Source organism: Cryptomeria japonica, chromosome 6 (assembly GCF_030272615.1).
Source record: "Cryptomeria japonica chromosome 6, Sugi_1.0, whole genome shotgun sequence".
NCBI lineage: Eukaryota > Viridiplantae > Streptophyta > Pinopsida > Cupressales > Cupressaceae > Cryptomeria > Cryptomeria japonica.
Window position 1 is genome coordinate 565727495 of NC_081410.1, and position 22071 is coordinate 565749565.

At 34.5% G+C, this 22071-nt stretch overlaps 1 protein-coding gene across 2 annotated transcripts; it reads right to left on the reverse strand.

Annotated features, from left to right (window-relative positions):
• Window positions 1-10068: 10068 nt before the first annotated feature.
• On the reverse strand, window positions 10069-15658 carry LOC131041248 (uncharacterized). 2 transcript variants are annotated; one of them, XM_057974271.2, is made up of 11 exons: window positions 15384-15658; window positions 14926-14969; window positions 14744-14824; window positions 14019-14126; window positions 13705-13796; window positions 13343-13417; window positions 13168-13237; window positions 11060-11161; window positions 10758-10869; window positions 10583-10645; window positions 10069-10465 (listed from the first exon to the last, which is right to left on the reverse strand). In XM_057974271.2, exons 1-11 carry the CDS (start codon window positions 15595-15597, stop codon window positions 10368-10370), a joined length of 1059 nt encoding a protein of 352 aa, XP_057830254.1. In that variant the 5' UTR covers window positions 15598-15658; the 3' UTR covers window positions 10069-10367. The 2 variants fall into 2 exon arrangements, with proteins under 2 accessions (XP_057830254.1, XP_057830255.1); XM_057974272.2 differs by having other exon boundaries at window positions 14926-14989; window positions 15384-15503.
• Between the last annotated feature and the right edge of the window lie 6413 nt (window positions 15659-22071).

The following is a 22071-nucleotide window of genomic DNA, read 5'->3' on the forward strand; positions in this document are numbered from 1 at the left end:
CTTTTGAGTATCTCAGAAGCAAGTTAGGGGTCCTACCCCTATCTTCCATTCACTGACCGAGTTCGGTGAAAGCATCAATTCGATGACTCTACAGAATATATTTTAGGAGTTGATGTTGATTTACACACTTTAGGAGGTTTTCTAAAGGTGTACAAGAAACAACAATAGGGGACGGGAATTGAAGACAAAATGCTCTGACCGAGACTGAGTAGATACATATCAACAAGGAATTCACTTCTCAGCAAAAGAAATTATGGTTTAGTTCTTTTACTTTTTGGCATTGTTGTCAAAGGGGGAGAAGACTGATGATCAAAAATGAGAAGACTGATGTATGGAGGAGAGCATTTCAGCATTTTACAGCAATCTGAATCCGAATCAATTAGGTCAAATCAATTAGTTTTGCCATCAATGCCAAAGGGGGAGATTGTTGGCATTCCAATTACAATGAGAGATTGTTGGCATTTCAAAGGATATTGAGAAGGTTGTTGATGATTATGGATATAACTGATTAAGGATATTTATTGTCTTAATATTATTATTTTGTCATTGATGTCAAGAAATTGATTTTCTAATTCAGTATGATGTTGCCATATCTTCAGAAGTATGTTTTGATGAGTATAAAGAAGTCAGTAAAAGACACAGAAAGAATATGATGAATAAGGGGAGAAATAAGTTTTTCAATGGGCTGTTACTACTTATCAAGTTGCCATTAGTTTTTATATTCAAATTCATACTATACATTCTAGTCGGTTAGCACTATTGAATCATGCAGTCGGTATACACAGAGAAGTCGATATGCACAGTCTAGTCGATTATAGCAGAAAGCAGTCACAGAACGCAGTACACACCGAGCTATCTATCGAGTATCTTTTCATGACTATCGAGTAGTAAAGATGACACACCGAGTTGATATTCACCGCGTGAAACGTGTTACCAGATACATTGAACCTGGACATGCATATGAAAACGTGTTACAAGATCGAGGCACATCTAACCATTATTACATTGGAAATTGCACCAGAAGATTGTGTATGATTACGAGACCAATCTAACCAATGAAATATTTTGTTTAGTTATTCATTCGAGGAATCATGTTTGTAAGATCGAAGCAATGAATTGGATCACCATTTTAAGAGATCTATTTATACAGCATGAGTTAAGTGTATGGATGCATGAAAGAAGACTGTTACAGAGACACAGAGGTCACCGAGAATGTTTTTAGAGAACAGTCAAAGAACAGAGTAAATAGAAGGGTTTACCGAGTTACTATATGGGTTACCGAGGTATGCTATAAGCAAGGTAATCTATTATGAGCACATAGAATTTGCTATGACATTTCAGATGTAAAGTTGCAGATATTTGTAATGATTTTATTGTAATATTGTGAAGTTGTAAGAGAAACCTTTAACGGGGTAAAAGACTCTAATCAAGTCTATAAATTGTAAAGCCTCTAACCAAGTGCAACATTCAAAATAAATGTTGTAAAATCCTTTAGTAAGGTAGATCTAACAGATCTTGTTACTCCTAACAGGGTAAGCTATCAGAAATAGCTAAATGTAGCTCTAACCGAGCATTCTTTATTATTGCAGTAGTGAAGTTGTGGGTGCCATCCCCACCGCAGTTTTTCTCTCTAACCAAGAGTTTCTGCGTAACCAAAATATATGTGTTATGGAGTGAATCATGTATGATTGTTATCTATTTGTTTTCACTTTATTTTATGTTACTGCACTATTCTATTTATGCATAACAGTAAAGTTATTATTCAAGAAATTTTTTGGAGTACTGATTCACCCCTCCCCTCTTAGTACATTAGCTTTCCATATTGGGCCTAACATGGGCAACTATTACCGAGTTAGACAATGATGAGATCATGATGTTTTAGTTTGTTTTGATATCTTACATATGTTGTTGTTTGCAAGGTTAATACTATTCTATGTTACCGAGCAAAGAACCTAGTCGGTTAACCCTAAAGAACCTAGTCAGTAAGCCCTAAGGTTATCGCTATCGGTTAATGAAGGCGGAATGTCTACCGAGTGAAGTTTAGTATTCACCGAGTTGCAACCAAGTAATAATAGAATGCATTGAATGAATAAAAGCATTATTTAATGAAGGAAGTTGATGAGATGGAACTGATTAAATGATTGGTATGTCGTGCATCAAGTTTGTTAAAGAATCTATGGCAAAAGAAAATCGGCAAGAATATCTACAGCTCAGATTGAACCGCAATACCCTAGCACAAGTTCCAAGAAATGTATGCAAGTTCCAAGGCGGGGTAAAACATTTTTCAGATCGAAGGATACATTGAACCTAGTCAAGTTTGAAGATCTGATGGCTATGATTGATCATGGGAAATGTGATCAAGGAGATTAAGCGGTTAGCAAATTGTTTATAAATAGGAAACTGTTGATAAACAATGCATGCGGGCAAGTGTAAGCAAAGGGGATGCTACACAGCATTTACCAAGCACTGAAGCTTGAAGACCTGTTTGAGAAACAGAGTATAGAGCCCAGCGAAAGGACCCCTTATTCCCTAGTCTTTGGCTCCAAAGCCATCCTTCCCCTTGAGATCGAGATCCCCTCTCTAAGGGTATCGTTGCAAGACATCCTACCAGAGGAAGAATACAGAATCGCCCACTTACAAGAGCTATAATTGTTAGATGAAAGGTGCCTCAAGGCCTTGAACCATCTCCGGGTATATCAGAACCGCTTGCGGATGAGTTATCACAAAAAAGTCAGAACTCGGGAATTCCAAGTTGGTGATCTTGTCCTCATGGAGAATCAGAAAAATCTACAAGAAAGAGAAAAGAAAGGCAAGTTCGAGCCAAATTGGCTTGGACCATATGTAATCACAGAAAAATATGGATCAAGAGCTTATCAGTTGGCTACTCCTGAAGGCAATCCTTTGGATGATCCAATGAATATCATGCACCTCAAAAGATTTTATGCGTAGTCCTCAGAAAGTCTTAAATTGTCAAAAAAAATCAAGAAAAAAATAAAAATAAAAATAAAAAAATAAGAAAAAGATCTTGAAAAAATCGTCACTTTGGTGAAAACCTGGCAAACAGGCGCCTTATGACACAAAAAATTAAAAAAATAGAAAAAGAAAGAAAAACAATTCGTCCACCAGTGAAAACCACTTTGTGGCACTATGGACAAGTACCTTGGTGAAAACCTCCATACATGCGCCAAGGTAAATAACCGAATCCACTGTCTATCAGGTCGACACTGCAAATCACTCTCCGTCCAATCCTCCCATTCGCAACATTCCTTCCCTCTCACCTTCCAATAAAACACGTGTATGATGATGAGTCTTCGCCTGAGTCATGAACAAGGAATGTCCCATTAAACTGAGCTTCTATGCCTGTCTGTAAACTTCAAGAAGTCTTGAGAAACGATCCCAAGTCCACCGGTCACTCTCCAAAACCATAGAATCACTTGCCTAATCCAAAAGCCCACTTTGCCCTAGGGATGACCCCTTCCCTTTCCTGGTAGCCTAATCCTTCATCCTAGTTCTACTCTTGGCAAGAGGTATCATTTGGTCGCAAGGAAGTGACTTGTTAGATTTTGTTAGATCTTTTCATATAGACTTGCATCTTTTGCCCTACGACTGCCACTATTTACGACTGCCTGGGTTCTTCCATATTCAGGTATGTTATGATAGGCGCATACTGGGGCATATTTCATAGCATGGCATGTTTTGGATCCCTCTTGTCTAAACCAGCGACCTGGTACTAGTGTTTATCAACACTTATCTTCTCGTGTACAAGAGGTATCGATGTGTTTGAGGGTTTCCTTGCACGAACCCACAACTTTGTATTAGTGTTTCAAGTAACACTTGCATTGTTGTGTGCAAGAAATTCCTGTTTGTCTACAGAGTCAATCCATGCCCTGGGTTTCTCATGGCATCTTGATTTCTATAACCAGTGGTGCAAGCCACTCAGGGCAACATCAAACTAGGTTGGATCTCCACATTTGTTGTGCACAAAATCTCACCATCATTCCATCATATCGTAAACTCAATAATCCCATGGAGTTCTCAATTTCCCCCACTTCCCATCTATTCCATATTCTTCTATCTAAGATCATTGTGTTATTATTGGCATATTCCTTCTTTTTATTAATTCATTCACATCATGTATAGTGCATTTCTTAGACAGTCATTTTTTTTTCCACAAAACATTTACCATATAAGATTGCATCACATATATAAAAGATACACTCATCCATATAGCATTACATTTAGACTGCATCATAAATCATTCACACATGTGTATTTATACATAAAGCATAAAAAAAAACACTCATCCTGCATCCAAAAACTATGTCAGCAACACATCATAAACATACATACATAAGCATCCACTCTGCATCACAAAATAGGTCAGCATAGCACATCCATGATTGCATCCATATATGACATCATAAGAGAAACAAAAATAATCCATCACAATAAATGATACACATCATCTGTCACCAATCGAATCATGTATACATATATATATAAAGAGGAAAATACGTCCGTCATAATACAATGACCCCTCATTGGGTCCGTTGTGGCGTATATGGGTCCCCGTGAGGGCCCATCTTCCCCACGATCTCACCTCTCCTATTCTTCCTTCCAAATTCTTCATGACTGCTTCATATTTCTTCCTCATTTATCCCTTCCACCCTGATTCTTCTTCCTCTTTTTTTTCGAGAATTTTTCATCCTTTTTTTTCGAAAAAGTTCTCGAGGGGGCATACACCTCCCATGCTTTACGTTGGGGCATCCTTTTCTTCCTCTATCTTCTACACATCGCCAAAATGTAGACGCTTCAAAATAATTATTTTTAATTCCTCACATAATTAATTCTGATTATGATTATGTCTTATACAGGATGAATCCTTCCTAAAACCAGACGTTGCGCTTTGACCATGTCTTATACAGGATGAATCCTTCCTGAAACCAGACGTTGTGATCAGTCATGTCTTATACAGGATGAATCCTTCCTGAAACCAAACGTTGTGATCAATCATGTCTTATATAGGATGAATCCTTCCTGAATGCAGACGCTCTGATCATGTCTTATACATGATGAATCCTTCCTAAAACCAGACATTGTGATCAATCATATCTTATACAGGATGAATCCTTCCTGAAACTAGACACTTTGATCATCTTTTTCTTCTACATGATGAATCCTTCCTGAAACCAAAATCTAGACCTTATCAATCAAATCAAACAAGTTATTCTTTGAATCAACGCGTCATCGCACCTCGCTTCAAAGAGGGGCAAAATGTAGACACTTAAAAATAATTATTTTAATTATTTTTAATTCCTCACATAATTAATTAATTAATTATGTTAATTCAAATTCTCCTCAATATTAATTAAATATAATTGATAATGTCACTAAAGTATGTGATTGATTTATTTAATAAATCAATCCCTTTATTTATTCTTCTAAAAATTGAATTCTCACAAATCTCCCTCTTAGCTAATTAATTTCAATTAATTAGTTAACCCACTTGATTCCTACAAACCATCTTCTTAATTCATCATTAACCTAATAAAGTCTTCTAGAAACTCCCTAAACTCACTTAACCTTATTCTTCTAATTTTTAATTCCCTCCACTCATTCTCTCTCCTAGTCAAATCCTCCTACAAATCCTAATCCCACCTGACATTTCCTCTAATCCCCCTCCTAATGAGTTGCTAATGGCTAATCATCATGATTAGCCACGAAGTCAACTCCTTGTCCCTTCCATCCAACCACTAGCTTTTAATGCTCTTTTCCTAGGTGAATGTGAGATCTTCAAAATCTCACAATTCTCTAGGCATCTCCTCTCCCAAGGAATTTTTAATTCCTTCTTATTCCTCCAATTCCCATGATTATCCCTTTTTGGAGAATTTTAAATTCCTCCTCCCCATTCTTCAAGGAATGTCACATCCCTTGCTCCTCTCAAGGCACATTGGGAAGTCTTCCCAATGCACTTTGCTCTTCTCAAGGTACCTTGGGAAGTCTCCCCAATGTACCTTGAGGAGTGTGGAGATAAGAAATGTCTTTAAGGCATATCTCTTGGTCTCCACACCCTCTCTTGGGCCTTGTGTGAGCTCACAAGCAATCCTAGCCCTTCATCTTAAATCCATCCTAACCATCCATTCTTCCTTTCCTCTTCCTATAAATTGAGGACTCCATCCCTCCATTCTTCATCTCCAAGTTTAGTAATCTTATGCTACCCTTTTGAGCCTAGAAAATCATTTTAGCATCTTTATCATGTCAAAATCATCTTACATCCATACTTAATCATCTCATTTCCATCAACTTCCAAATCCATTCCATTTGTGCACAACATTGGAGAGCCATCCACATCAAGCAAGCAAGAGGAGCACATCAAGTGGAGCATCATCCAAAGGCGCCTTCACTTCATCAAGCTCCATCTGAAGGAGAAGGTAAAAGGATTGTGTTAGGTATATACATTTTCATTATTCATGTTTTCATGCATTTCAAATTATGTCTTTGATTTCATATACTTCCATGTTTGATTTGCATGCTTATTAACTAATCTACCTCATAGGTCCTTTTCCCCTCTTCACATCCTATAATGTCTTAAGAGGTCCTAGGATGTACTTAGGGGTCTAGAGAGAGAGAGAGAGAGAGAGGGAGAGAGTAGGCAATGAGAGAGAGAGGGGCAAGGGGAGAGGAGAGGATTGTTTAAGAATCTTATGTCATAAAAGGTCCTACTAGGAAGTCGTAGGTATCTTAAGGGGCCATAGGTATCTTAAAAGGTCCTAGGATATATGAAAGGGTCCTAGGATATCATTTTAACATCTAACTATACATGTTTAACATTTATACATAACATTGGAAACATATAGAACGTAACATTTCAACATATAAAAAAGAAATTTAAACATTTAAACATCTAACTATACACATGTATAACATTTAAATATATATAACATTGGGGTGAAAATGGGTCTAAGGATGTAGTAGGATGTATTAAAGGGTTCTCGGTTTCTTGCAAGGTCAAAAGATGTCCTAGGATGTATTAAGGCATCCCGTAATGTCTTGAGAGGTCCTAGGATGTACTAAGGGGTCCTAGAGAGAGAGAGAGAGAGAGAGAGAGAGAGAGAGAGAGAGAGAGAGAGAGAGAGAGAGAGAGAGAGAGAGAGAGAGAGAGATGGGAAAAGGGAGAGGGCTGGGGGGAGAGAGAGAGAGAGAGGGGGGGGGGGGGGGTTATTGTTCATTTTCTATCTATAGTTTATTGTTTGTTTTCTGTCTAGAGTTTATTGTTCATTTTTTTTCTAGAGTTAAATATTTTTTGGTAGTTTTAAAAATTTGCATACATCAAACAATTTGCAGTTGTCTTGATTTATGTTTTTCTTTTTATTTTCTACCTAAGGTATTAAGTTTTAACTATTTTTTATTTTTCATGTTTTCTACAATATTTGAAAACTAAAAACAACTATTTTAAACATAAAATTAAATATTTTTTACACTATTAAACAAAAACGTTTTTCAAACTTTAAAACTTTAACCTACTTACTAGAATTAAAAAATAACAATAGATTAACATGTTTTTAGAAAATAAAAAATAAAAAATGAAAAAAAATATAAAAAAAACAAAGGTACGTACCTGGAATGAGGAAAATAATGGATTTGGGGGTCAACTGGCAAGCTGAAAACGGCACCCGTGCTTCCTCAATTCACTCACCCGTTTTGTGAATACTAAAAATGAGGAAATGGCTTGAAAAAAATTTAAAATAGAATTACAAAACGGGCGCACATTTCTGAAAACATGCGTCTGATTCCTAAAAATCAAGTGACTGTTTCTAGCGAGAAACTTTTCCAACCCGCGGACTTCTACAGGATTGGGACCCAACTCCTTGCTTGCACCCTGATGTTGAACCCTTCTGCCCCTCCTCCCTAGTTTGGTATGACCCTCCTCCCTAGTTTGGTATGATGGTTCGCTCCTCTGCACTCTTAGTGCCAAGAAGATATAGACACCTTGGCTGATAACTGTGATATCCTCGAGCACTTTAACGGTACTTGGCAACTAGATCTAACCGTGTCTAAATGGGAGAAGTTGTGCATGAACCTTTGGCATACACCTATTGAACCCAAAATTATCTTCTTTGGTTGGCGTCTCTTACTGTATAGGCTTCTCTTGAAGAAACCGGGTGGAGATTTTAATCCTTGCACCTTCTGTAGAGTCCCTGAAACCTTAAGGTAACTTTTCTTTGATTGCTTATTTGCTAGAGAAATTTGGGCTTTGTTTGGTCTAAGATGCAATTCAATATTGATGTTGCAAATATCATTTGTGGTCATATTCTTATGTTGAGTAAGGACTGTAACTTTTTTCTGGGCCATCTTTTCATCTATTGTACTTTGGAATATTTGGAAGATTAGGAATGATAGTGTGTTTAATGGAGGTAATAGGGCACTTACTGAGTCTCTAAAGAGACTCGCATATCGCAATGTCTCTATGCAGGTTACAATGGTGCTTAGGAGTTCCAGAAGAAAGTTTGAAAATCTTATGCAAGGAGGCATGGCTACAATTTTCAGGTGGGGAGTCTCACATGGGTTCACATGGACCAGACCTGATGGGGGAAAGACAAAATTTGAAAATGCCCTGCATAATTTCATGAGAGACATGAGCAAAGTGAGGAACAATGGGAGGCAATAGGAGTTCCAGACAGTGCAGCAGCAAGTGGTTCCGTTTATGTAGCGACAACATATCCCAACGACACAACCATTTGATCGCCCCTACCTTAAGCACCTGTTGGATGGGAAAACCTTGGTTTGGAATGAAAGCCCTATGGGCAAATATTCAGAACACTGAATGAGCTATTGTTGCTGATCTCTTTGCTTATGTTTAATATATAATAAGGCTTATGCTTTGAACTGTCAAGGTATTTTGAGAGTAGTAATCCGATATATGTACTAATCAAACTAACACTTGTATTTATCTTAGATTTGGACATATGCTCTAGTATGTGGTTTTAATCTTGAACAATTCCCCGCTAGGATCGGTGATGCCATTTTGTAATTTTGATTCATGATTGATAATAAAAATAAAATTACAATATCACACATTAAATTATTATACGATTCTTCATCTAATTCCTTTCTATTGCAGATTTTATTAAATTATATTTATAAAATTTGAATATTTAATATTAATAGATTCTACTAAAAGAAAAAATATGGAATCCATTTCGAGAAAGTTAAAAGAAAGTTAAAAGAAAATTAATTAGCCGATAGGCATTCCCTGATTGGGGCTGCACAGAAAGAAGCAAATATTTTGAAAGGACGCCACGGCAACGAAAAATGTTAAATGCCAAGAAAGATTCCGGCCTACCTATCGGCTAATAACTATTCCTGCAACCTTACAAATGTGTGAAAGCTAATCCATTTATTGCAGTGCAGAACTTGCTCTTAGGCTACCGTAGCATAGTCAAGAGAAAGAAATAATTTTTTAATGTAAGTGACACATGTTTTTGGTCATATAAAATATGACAGTGATTTAATAGTAATTAATTTATTTTTTTATTATTATTAATGAAGAGACAAATATATTTTTTATATCAAAAAAGAAAGAATTTTTTATCTACTGTTTTCAATATGAGCCAATAAAAATAAAGAAAAATGACATTTTTATAGATATATAAAATATAAAATAAATATGCATTATAGATATTTTGCTCAAAAATTTTAATTCTAAATGCTGATTGGTTGAATTAATTGTAAAATTGAACTGCATGAGTATTCCTTAGGTACTTATCATACAACTATTGGTGCAATGTTGTACAAAAGTTGAACATTAAATCAACAACTTCTATCACAAAAATTAGAACGCGCTCAATTACTGGATCCTTTCCCCTTATGTTATACACTAAGTTAATTTTGTCATACATCATTCCATCGTCTCAATTGAATCAACGCATAGTTCACCAAAGTCTAAAGTAACATTTACAAACCTAAAATGTATATAAAAAAAACATATATAATATATTCGTTATACTGCATTCTCAATGTGACGATACGGATATTTAGCAAAGAACAAGATAATTTACAAACGGATACTTGTGTAAATTATGATCTCAATTAATAGAATGGTGATACTACATTGTACAGGTTCATTGAGTAACAAATAGTACTATCTGTGCCAGACCATATACGTTGACAAAGTTTTGACCCAGAAACTTGTTAGTTATTACATATTCTAAATGCATTAGCATTGTTATTTACAGCTTGATGTACAAATTTTGACTTAAAATCAGAAAGTCGTCAACTGGATCTTCTGAATACTGTACACTGTACAACTGTGAAAATTTTATGGAAAAATTGCATGGCAACCTGAAGAAACCTGAGAGACAAGGTTTCTAAACGAGTTGATGGATAACATTCTCTCTTGCAAGAAGCTTTTCTAGAGCATAATTTTTTTGTTTTGAATCTTTGAATTCAATTCTCCTGCCGTGTCCTGTGGATACAAAGTGAATACTAGAATTAATTGGATAAGTGGCACCGGCTGCAGCAATCTGTTTGCACTGCTAGATTATGACATATTTTTTGAAACAGGGATCAAGTAAATGCAAACCTGGTAAAATCCATTGAAAGTCCAAGTCTAGAAGATGTCGGATGCAATCAAGTTGTTGTTTGGCTGCACCAAGTTAGAACCCATTAGAAGGAATTGAGGTGAAAACAAGTGATTTTCCCTAAACATGCACTATTTGTCTGTTAAAAATTATGAATAAGCTGGTGATTTTTCGCACCTGCAAGACTGTTACACTCCTCTAAAACGTCCAATTTGCTGTCAGTTGAAACTATCAGGAGGTCACCAGTGAATAATGCTTTCAGTGGCTTATAAAACAGTGAAACAGAACCCTGAAGACGAACACAAAAAAGACACAATCAGTCTCATATGGATTCATATTGATCGACTTGGGGAAATTTTGATTAATCTTCATTTCTAAATGTAACAGCTTGTATTATCATAATGTTATGTGTGAGCACAAAATGTGCTAATCCATTTTGCAGGTAGTCTTCACTAAGTTTCCATATGCTAGCCCCTCACCTTTGAATGTCCTGGTGTGAAAATAATGTCAAAGTCTGAAAAAATACTCCATGGACCTTGGCCTTCTAACATCAACTCAATATCAGCTGTAGACATGCCTACCTGCCACATAAACAATAATGTCTTTTTTACAGAAATAAAATTCTTTCTGAAAACTGAAGAAATATTCTGAATCTTAAAATTTCTGCTACCATAGAAGTCTCTCGTAGATCCACAGTTAACAAAGAGTCATAGCAGATAATTTACAAGAGTGCATGCATTTGTTTGACAAGAGCTCCAATCCCAAAATGTCTGTTAATTCCAAAAATCAGAAATATGTTTCTATAGGAAAAGAAAAATTTCAGGTTGCGACTTGAACTACAATGGGAATCAGAATTCGATATTTCTCTAATGATTACAACTAAATGGGATCATTGCTTCCTTCCTAGTGGCAGTAGAATCATTTCCTTCTCAGAAATAAATGTTTTAATCATTCTTGCAGATTGAAAGTATAATATGACTCTCTTATATATACAAGTGCCCAAAACCATGCAAATTAATATGACTCTCTTATATATACAGATTTCAGGTTTTCATTTGCTAAATGATGAATATATACTCAGGGGAAGGCCTAGGAGACTGATTTATCAAATACCTATTGAAAGCTACCAGGACCAAGGGGACATGATGTTTCTCGAGCTTTGACTCCAAAGGTAGAACCTAAAGGTATAAGGGGCTGGATAGTGCAACATAACTCATAATCATGCTTGAAAAATATTATTTAAGCAGCACCGATCAGCTGCTAACATACTCATGTTTATATGGATGTGTGCCAGTGAGTAGTTATCTCTACTGTTCAGTGGTGCTAACTTTGAACACTAAATACACAGAATCTGCATGAATATGTTCAATAGTTGTTCCTGGTAAAAGGGAAATTCGTAGAAAAAAACAAATCCCTATTTGTAAATTTGTAAAGGCCATTCTTCTCTATCTCTTATACTTTGCAAATCAAAATGAAAAAGGAAAAGATAGTTTAGATTGCATTCTAAGTACCTAGGGCTTAATCCTTTATTTAACATTTTATATTATATTTACTTCAATTACAAAGCATGACATTTTGCTATCTTTTTTTGAGACTCACTGCTTTGTAATGCCAAAGATCCTTCACACATCAAACCTAAACCCTATCTTCTTGAACCAAACCCTAGCTCAGTTATCTTTTGTTTATGTTCTCTATTAACCATATGATGATTATTTTTTCCTTAGGGTCCATCCTTTCAAGGTGTTGCTTCACTTTGTCGGTGGAATTCTTGTCTGGTCTTTCTTTCTTTCTTTTTACCCATTTATTCAGCTTTAAGCCTTTGTGAAATCTCTGCACTACGGGACCTAGGATTAAATGGGAACACAGGATGACATGCAATAAGGGGACCCAAAGGGTCGAGTAAGGTATTCAAACATCACAACAAAGGCCATCGCCATGCTTGCAAAACAATATAAGTAGCACCTATCTACGAGTATCAAACCTAGGTTTTTACAGTTGAGTGTCAATTATTAGTTTTCTGTGAGGTAGTGTTAGGTTTGAATGGTAAACATAGGGAATCTGAATATATGTTCACAGAAGTTAATTCTTACAAGCAACATGGGAATTAGTAACAGATGATGCATCCTATATAGCCGACTCTCTAAGTTTTTGTGGACAAATAAGAAATTCCCGGCAATTGAATGACACCAATTTTGTTGTCAGATTATAAGTTTAAAAGAAAAAGAAAAAGAAAGCTTCTCGTCCTCATTCTCCCTCCATCTGCTCCCCCAACATCCACTTGCCCCTGGCCCTACCCCAAACCCCCCAAAAGAAAAGAAATAATGGAAAATCCAATGGTCCAAAACATTGTAAGAATCTTAATAGCCGGAAGAAAGTGATTATCACAGAATAAGGTGGAAATATCAATAATTTCACCGGGTTAAAAATAACAGAACAGCCCATAAGGAGTGAGCAATTAAAATTCCATAAAGCTTGATCTCAAATCAAATTCAGCAGGTAAGGATAAATGCACTTTTGAGTATATAACAGCAGTTGTAAGATAATATATTCATCACAACAGCCAAAGAGTTAATATATGATATATCACCTCATAAATGTGCATTATGCGATCACACCGGAGACGTTTTGCCCATCTAGCATGGTCTGCTGCACCATCACTACGCCAAAAAATTACCAAATAAGAATCACAATGGGCTTCAAAATTGGGATTTCAACAAGAAAACTGATAACATGGACAAATAATTCCACACTTCAAGACTTACCCACGAGTCAGAAACATGTAGCGAGCCCCTCCAAGGTGTTCGATATAATATGCAAGGCATTCTGAATATCTAGGGCTGCAAAATTATTGCCATGATATATTTATTATCTCTGAACTCAAGCAAGTAACAGAGTAGTCTTGCATTTGGGGAAATTTAAAATGCCAATCTAGAGAACTTACAAGAGTGTTTTTCTTTAATCAAAATCCTTAAAAAGAAATCTAAATTGTATTACATATAGACATAGACCCTTCAATTAATAGATACTATTAGTTTGAGAGAAACTTCTTAGATTTGTTTCCCATCTTAAATACAAAGAAACATCCAAGGATCCCTTCCAGGGCTTTAAAGTACAGAGTAAATACCTGCCAACAAGAATGTTTCCCTTTGGATGGACAATAAGGTATGGTGTTGCACCATTTGATTTAATGGAATGATATCCACAATGATAAACGCCCTGTCCACATTGAAAACTGTTGAACGTAGAGTAGTCAACATGGAATCCACACCATGCATGAACCAAAGGATTGTATCACATCTTAATCAGATTTCATTATTTTCTTTTACATACGAAACTCAATTATACAAGAATGTCGCAAGGCAGATAAAGTAATTTGTAATACATTTTTAATGAAGACCATAAGGATGTAAACAAAGAGAGGATGAAACGAATTATTACAGGAAGAGTCTTCTTGTTTATTGGAAGAGGGAGTGACATTTGTGCTTGTAAAATGTCAGCGGCAGGACTCTTTGAATGTATAGATGCTGTAGGACAAGATATCATAGCCTGCAAGAAAAGTTCGTTTGCATTCGTATGTCAGGAATTATACACAAGCATAAAAAATCATAAACCCTTATACATCAGTGCCATTCTGATCATCACTTTAGCTCAAACATTCTAATCATCACCTTAGCTCAAACATTCTAATCATCACTTTATCTCAAGCATGCTACAGACAAAGATAAAGCCTGTTTCTTAAAATGCTCAATGGGGTGAGTCTAAACAAATGCAAAACCCAATTTCTTGCATTCAGTGGACGCCATTTCAACCTAGGGCTAGAGCACATTTATTAATTTCTCAATTCATGTCACCATGCATTACACAAGCCAAAATACCCTAGTTGGTATATCCAACACCCAAAAACAATAATGGGTTCAAATGCACAAAATCTGTTGCAGTTAAGTATATTATGGTGTTATCTGTTGGAAATTGATATGAAAATAGGGAAAATTTAGGCTACTTGCTATTTTAAAATTTGGGTATTCAGACACTAAAATTACCCCGCAAACAGGTCAATTCCCACATGCCCAAGAGCGTCCATTGCCAATGGCTTTACTCTTACTGGGCAAAATATACAAGGAAAGACAGAATCATAGAACTCTTTTTATTTTCATTAATCTCACCTGGAGAGCCTCAAGTCTTTCTTCTGCACAGCTGGGCTGATCATAGACTGCACATTGTTCATCAATCCTTTTAAACGTGCTCTGTCCAAAGAATTTATAACTGTAAACCCACTTACAATTAATAATTACAAAAAAAATCGCTTGACAAATTGACAAAGGATAAATATTAAAAGATCCCATACCTGAGCCATCCAGCAGCATGCACCGCACTCTATGCACCTCGTGTCTGAGAAATCATGCACATCACTTTACATAACAATTATACCCAATATAAAAATAAAATAGGTGAAATAAATCACACTCAGAAAAGTGTTTTCAAGAAACCATAAGTTCAAAACAAATAAACCGTTAAATATTGATTATGAAATGATTAATAACAACCGACAGAAGCTTCAAACAGCCCTCCTACTCTAAACCAGCTGTAAAACTCCCATCAATTGTTCAGTGCGCCACAAACTTTTTAAAATCATGGTAATTCTTTCATATTTTAAAACAAAATCTCTACTTTTGTAGATGGGTTACTTGATGGGGAAATGCTCAGAACTCCTTGTTTGAAGTAGCATGTCCTGAGCTTTAATTTCAGTATTTAACCAGTCAAAACAGACACAACCATTTGACGGTTCAGCTGATGAGAACGTACCGACATAGAATTCACCGTCCTTATTCTGTGGCCTCTTTTTCCGTTGGGTAGTAATAGATTCTGCCGCCACACCCGACTCAGCCTTCAAAGAAACATTCAGTTCCCGAAACGCATTTCTGCAAGGCGATCCGAACCTGAAACCTTTAGAATGCTTAAAGCCAGCCAACCAGGCCTTTTGAGTGACAGCACTCTGTAAGCTCATCATACACTCCATTGCCGATATATGTAAATATCTTAATCAGAATTGAAATAAACACGTCGAATTGGGGACATGTCATGTGTGTGTATATATAGGTTTAAAATTTTGAGTCGGGGACGTGGCGTCCTGTCAGGGCAGGATTATGCTTATCCTGTGCCTACTCACAAAGTGGATAATTTACAGACGTAGACGATTGTGCCTTACAACCTTGAGCCACCAGTTGGGCCCACGGTGTGAAGGGTAAACCTTGGGAATTTGAAATATGATATATTATCTTTTTGTTGTTCTTTAGTTACGTATGAAATAAAATGTTTTTTTAAATTACAAGTTAGGTGAAAATTTTATTAATTTAGAAATGTAGATTTATTTATTTATTTTAAGGAGAGGGATGGAGGGTTAGTTTATAAAAGAGAGGTCATAAGTTCAAATTTCATTTGGGATAAGTTATGTATGTCACGTTTGTAGCATAGTGCCTCCTGCCCCACATCGTGAACAATAAAAAAAAATCTTTCTTTCTTTCTTTCTAGCCATAAGAATAATCTTTTTAGTTGCAAGGTGAGTCGTCCAATGTTAATTATATTTAAATGTGATGTTAAGAAATTAGTATACATTTTTCTTAAAAGTCTTTAAAGAGATGTGGAGAGATAAATCTAGGTGCCCAATCCACTTGAATCAAAAATCTAATTAGAAAGAGACACTTTTCATTGATATTTTGACATATATTTTTTTAAAGAGAGATATGTTACTTTAACTAAATTATTAATAACAAACTTAATATCTTTAAAAAGAGACACTTTTCATTGATATTTTGACATATATTTTTTTAAAGAGAGATATGTTACTTTAACTAAATTATTAATAACAAACTTAATATCTTCAAAAAGAGACACTTTTCATTGATATTTTGACATATATTTTTTTAAAGAGAGATATGTTACTTTAACTAAATTATTAATAACAAACTTTAATATTAAAGATATTTAACTAATCAAGATTCATCGAATTTTCTATTTTATTGAAGAAAAATTACAAAAATAAGTCAATGTTTCAAATATTAATAGATACAATTCTAATTAATTTTTATATATTCCATACACATATATGAACATATTTATTATTTTATTTATTTAAAAGTTATATTATTTTTATTAGAATTTGATCTTTATATACTTTGACACATATATGAGTATATCTATTAATTTATTAAAGAGTTATATTATAATACTAAGAAATAGTTTATTTGATTTACATTGTTTACTTTATTAAGTATGGAAAAAATAATTGAAACGTAATGGAAGCATTATTTAAAAATCATTTCATTGGGCTAAAAAAATACTTGAAATTACACAACATTTTTTAATAATTTATTCAATTACTATTTTTACTATTCTATATTTTATTTTGTTGTGTTGTTATTTAAAAATATACTATTTTTATTTTATTAATGAAATACATAAAATCTAATTATATAATGTACTAAAAAATATTTAAAATTTTTATATCATTTTATTTCTACTTAAATTTGAAATTTTATTGGTTGTTTTATTTAGTTTGTATTTTATTTTTCTAAAATTTAAAAATATTAAATATATAATAAATTATTTATCAGAAATTTAATCATATAGCTATCTTAAGCATTATATTTATATAATTTTATTTAGTAGAGTGCATAGCTATTTATTATTCTATTTAGTATAATTATTTTATTCATTATAGGTAAATGATGATTGACACATGGGGGCTTCAATTAGTGAACCTGGGTTATAGCACGCACGTTCATGGTATACTAAAGAGTCCTCCTATTTTCAAAAATTATTGCCCTAAACTCCTTTTTTGTCACCCCCTCCCAATACACAACCAGAATTAAAAGCCCCCCTATTTTCACCAAATATTGTATTTTTTCATAGCAGGAATAAAAAAACCCCCTATTTTCACTAATAGGCAATATATTGCACCCTCATTTTTGGGATATTAAACCTTTTCACCGATAGGCAATATATTTCACCCTCATTTTGGGGATATTAAACCCCCCAATAGGAATACACGTGATATAATATTGCCTAACTAGTGAAGCCCCTGTGGATTGGCACTATGAATAGGGTCTTTGTGGCTCAAGATTATATGTCAAAGTGAATTATTGTCTTACAACAATGTCTTAATGGTCTCTTGCTAGGTTTTTAATTTTTAGTGTATTGTGTTTGAACAACTTCTCACCTTAGTATATTTGAAGGAAGTTGTTTTCATAATGAGAAATGATAAAGATCTCAAGCTCAATGGGCTCCCTTTGAATTTTACAAGTCGCTTTGGGATATTGTTGGCAATGACCTCCACAAGTTTTATATTAAAGCTTTTCACTCCAAATTTCTAGGAAAGTTAATTAACAAAAAAATGTTCAATTCATAGCTAAAGATAGTGACACTAAGGATATTTGCAAGTAGAGATTGATTACTCTGTTGAACATTCCCTGCAAGACCATTGCAAAAGCTTTGGCTTTCAAGCTCTACTCCATGTTCCCCCAACTCATTCATCCTAAATACACGAGATTTATTAAATCTAGATTTACATTAAGGATAATATAATATTGTTTGAGAAGACCCAAAATGGGCCTATTTCTCCCATCAATCTACCATACTCCTCAAGCTTGACTTTATATAGGCCTATAATCACATTGAATGGTTGTGTAGCATTTCCATACTTCAAGTGTTAGCTTTAGGATCCATTTCATGAAAAACATGTGAATATGTTATTCATAGATGCCTCTATCTACATCATGATCATTGACCAGCAATCTACATCTTTTTATCTTCATAGGTCCATCCATCAAGGTTATAATTTATCTTCAACTCTTTATGTTCTTATTTCTAATGGATATATCTATCTCCTGCCCAATGTGATCTCTCAATCCTTGTTCAAGGGGATATATCTTCCAAATTTATCATAGTAATTACTTAATGGTCACTTTGTCAATAATTCTTTCTTGGCTATTATTGAGTAAAATAGTATTGTCAATTAAGCTCTCTAGTGCCTAGATGTCTTTTGTCAAGCTTCTATTTCAAGCATTCAATAGAAAAAGACTCGTCCCTTTTTTCCTTGATCTTAGTGGCTTAACCAATTTGACTAAAAGAATCAATCATTGAAAAGTGTTCCATTTTTTAGGTATACCTTTCACTTTTCAAGCCTTACCCTTCATTATATGGAAAGCTATAATTGATGGTGGATAAAAACCTCAGTTATTAGATTACTAAACCTCTTTCAATGGCTAGTAAGTGTTGGGAAAATTGCTAGAAATTGTTGGAAATCTCTAATCCAATAAAAATATTGATGAGATTCAATGCTTAGACTATACACAATGAAAATCCATGACTGTATATAAATCTAAAAATTAAGTTGTCTTAATACAGAAAACCATGGAGATATCCATCTTCTTTGTTATGTCAAAAACCATCACTTTAACATGCTTAATAGATCTATCTTAAATGAACATAAAACATCACAAAAATGAACATTATTTCACCATAAGATAGCATCAATGACAAGTATAAATCAGCAACACAAGAAGAACATCTCATAACACAAGATTTACATGGAGAAACCCTTTTGGGAAAAAAATCCACCAAGAAGAGAGGCCAATGCTTGTATTATCTTCATGAAATAGAGATTACATACGACCCTTCCTTCTTTCTCCTCTTCACCCTTCAGTCTAACAACACTTGTGTATAAAATGATCTCCCATAATGTCTCCATCTCAAGCCCTCAATATATAGGCTTATGGAGGCCCAAAATACCACTATAGAACATTACCATGGACCAAAACAAGCTTCCAAAAAAACCACGGTAAAAATCCATACGACCCACCATTGAGATTCCCTCTTACAAGTTCAAAAAAAGCACCGTTATTGCACTTACAACTTTATGGAAACTATCATAAGATGCTCTTACATGTCATAAATTGTCATAAAATGCACCATCTAATATTAGCATATTCTCTTACAATTGTAAAACACCAAGAATAATAGATGCTCTTATACATGTCATACATTAATAATAGATTCCTAGCACCCCATATTTATTTGTGGTCAACCTCATGGTAAATGTGAATAGTAACCACTGCATTTAAATAATTAACTTATCGTTGCTAGTAAATAAATAATTACTAGTCCAATACAATATTTTTTACTGCCATTGGTGAAACTCTCACCCCTTGTGAATAATTTACAAACAATATTAGAGTACTTAATTGCATAAGATTTACAAGGTTGAGAGCACCTTAATCCTAATATAAGTTCCAAAAAAATTATAAGGTGTTAGTTGCCATGCACTTTTTTCATTAGGTGCCAAGTCCAAATTTTCTTTCCTTCGCGTTGAAAAAATCCTTAGATATCTTCTTTAGGTTAATAATGAAGGAAAACATGATTTTGACCATGTGACTTGGATTTGTGGCATGTCCTGCAACTCTAGAAGTTTGTGTTTCCTATCAATCCTTAGAAAAGGCATTGCCCTATGTGCTAAATGAATTTTCCAACCATTTAGGATACCAGGATACTATGAAGATTCAAGGAATTTTTTTCATCAAGAGTGTTTTGAAAGCATAGGAAGATAGATCAAAATATAGCTTCATTGGAAAGGAAATAACCTCCACACTAGTCTCTCTACCAACCAACAATATATCCAGTGATCTCTAGTTTTGTCTTCTTAAGACCAACTATAATGTTTCAATCTATTTTTTTTCCTTCATTTGAATCGAGTAGCAATCTGTTAGTGCAAGTTTTTTTTCCACAAGGTTCAACCTATAAATTTTGAGTAAATGTGTCATATGTCAGCCATTTGTAACAATAGAAATGTTACATGTGTCACTGTTTTGCAGCTCCATACCTTGTGAATCTTAACAAGTTTAAAATGTTGCAACATTGGCTAAATATCTTAGTCGGATGTTTTATGGAGCTTTTCATCCTTGACATATAAAGCTATGGGTATTTTCAAGGACTCTTCGTGTGTCATCATAGCACAACAAATAAAAAGTGAAAAATGATACATTCATGAATGTTGCACTATTGGCTAAGAGTATATAGGTCAATATTCAATAGATAGGCTTAGTGAAGGTGATCTACATGTCACCATGACACATAAAATAAAATGCAAAGATTGTTAGATTAAGAATGTTGCTTGTTAAAATTGTCAGCAGATAGGGTCGATGTGAATAAATAAAAAAGGGATGAGCGAGGATCTTTCATGAGACGGGTGTCATCTTAGTGCACCTTCATGACGATGGTAGCATTAAAAGGTTGAATTTGTTGCATAATTGGCTATCAATGACAAACTCAACAATCCAATGATTCTAGTTTCGTTAGAAGAAGACATGGTATCACCATGCAACATTTGAAAGAGACACATGGCATAACTATGTAATGTTCAAGGTAAAAAAAGTAGCACTTTTCTTCATTGTGCCATTAGCTATTGAGTGCCAAATTGGAATGGTGGGAACCATATTTTTACCAAAGAGATATCAAAGGCTCTCGACCATTGCTCAAACATTAATGAGCTCTTATCAAGATGAAAAATGACAATATTGTTAGATTAAGAATGTTGCTTGTTGTTAGTAGATAGGGTCGATGTGAATAAATAAAATGGGGATGAGTGAGGATCTTTCATGAGATAGGTGTCATCTTAGTTCACCTTCATGATGATGGTAGGACTAAAATATTGAATTTGTTGCATAATTGGCTATCAGTGACAAACTCAATAATCTAATGATTCTTGTTTCATTAGAAGAAGACATGGTGGGAACCATATTTTCACCAAAGAGATGTCAAAGGCTCTTGATCATTACCCAAACATTAATGAGCTCTTATCAAGATGAAAAATGACAATATTGTTAGATTAAGAATGTTAGATTAAGAATGTTGCTTGTTGTCAGCAGATAGGGTTGATGTGAATAAATAAAATGGGGACGAGCGAGGATCTTCCATGAGACAGGTATCATCTCAGTGCACCTTCATGATGATGATAGCATTAAAAGATTGAATTTGTTTCATAATTGTTTATCAGTGACAAACTCAACAATCCAATTATTCTAGTTTCATTAGAAGAAGACATGGTATCACCATGCAACATTTGAAAGAGACACATGGTATAACTATGTAATGTTCAAGTTAAAAAAAAGTAGTGATTTTCTTCATTGTGCCATTAGCTATTGAGTGCCAAATTGGAATGGTGGGAACCATATTTTCACCAAAGAGATGTCAAAGGCTCTCGATCATTGCTCAAACATTAATGAGCTCTTATCAAGATGAAAAATGACAGTATTACACCATTGGAACTGAAGAAAAATGGAACAATATTATCACCAATCCCCAAGGTTTTGTGTATGAACAAGTACCATCCTTTCAATCTTGAGAGATTCCAAATTCAATTAATAATCTTCAACATGCATTGCTAACATGAGTTTAATAACTCTAAACATGTCAAATGTGACTCATTCATCTCAAAGGT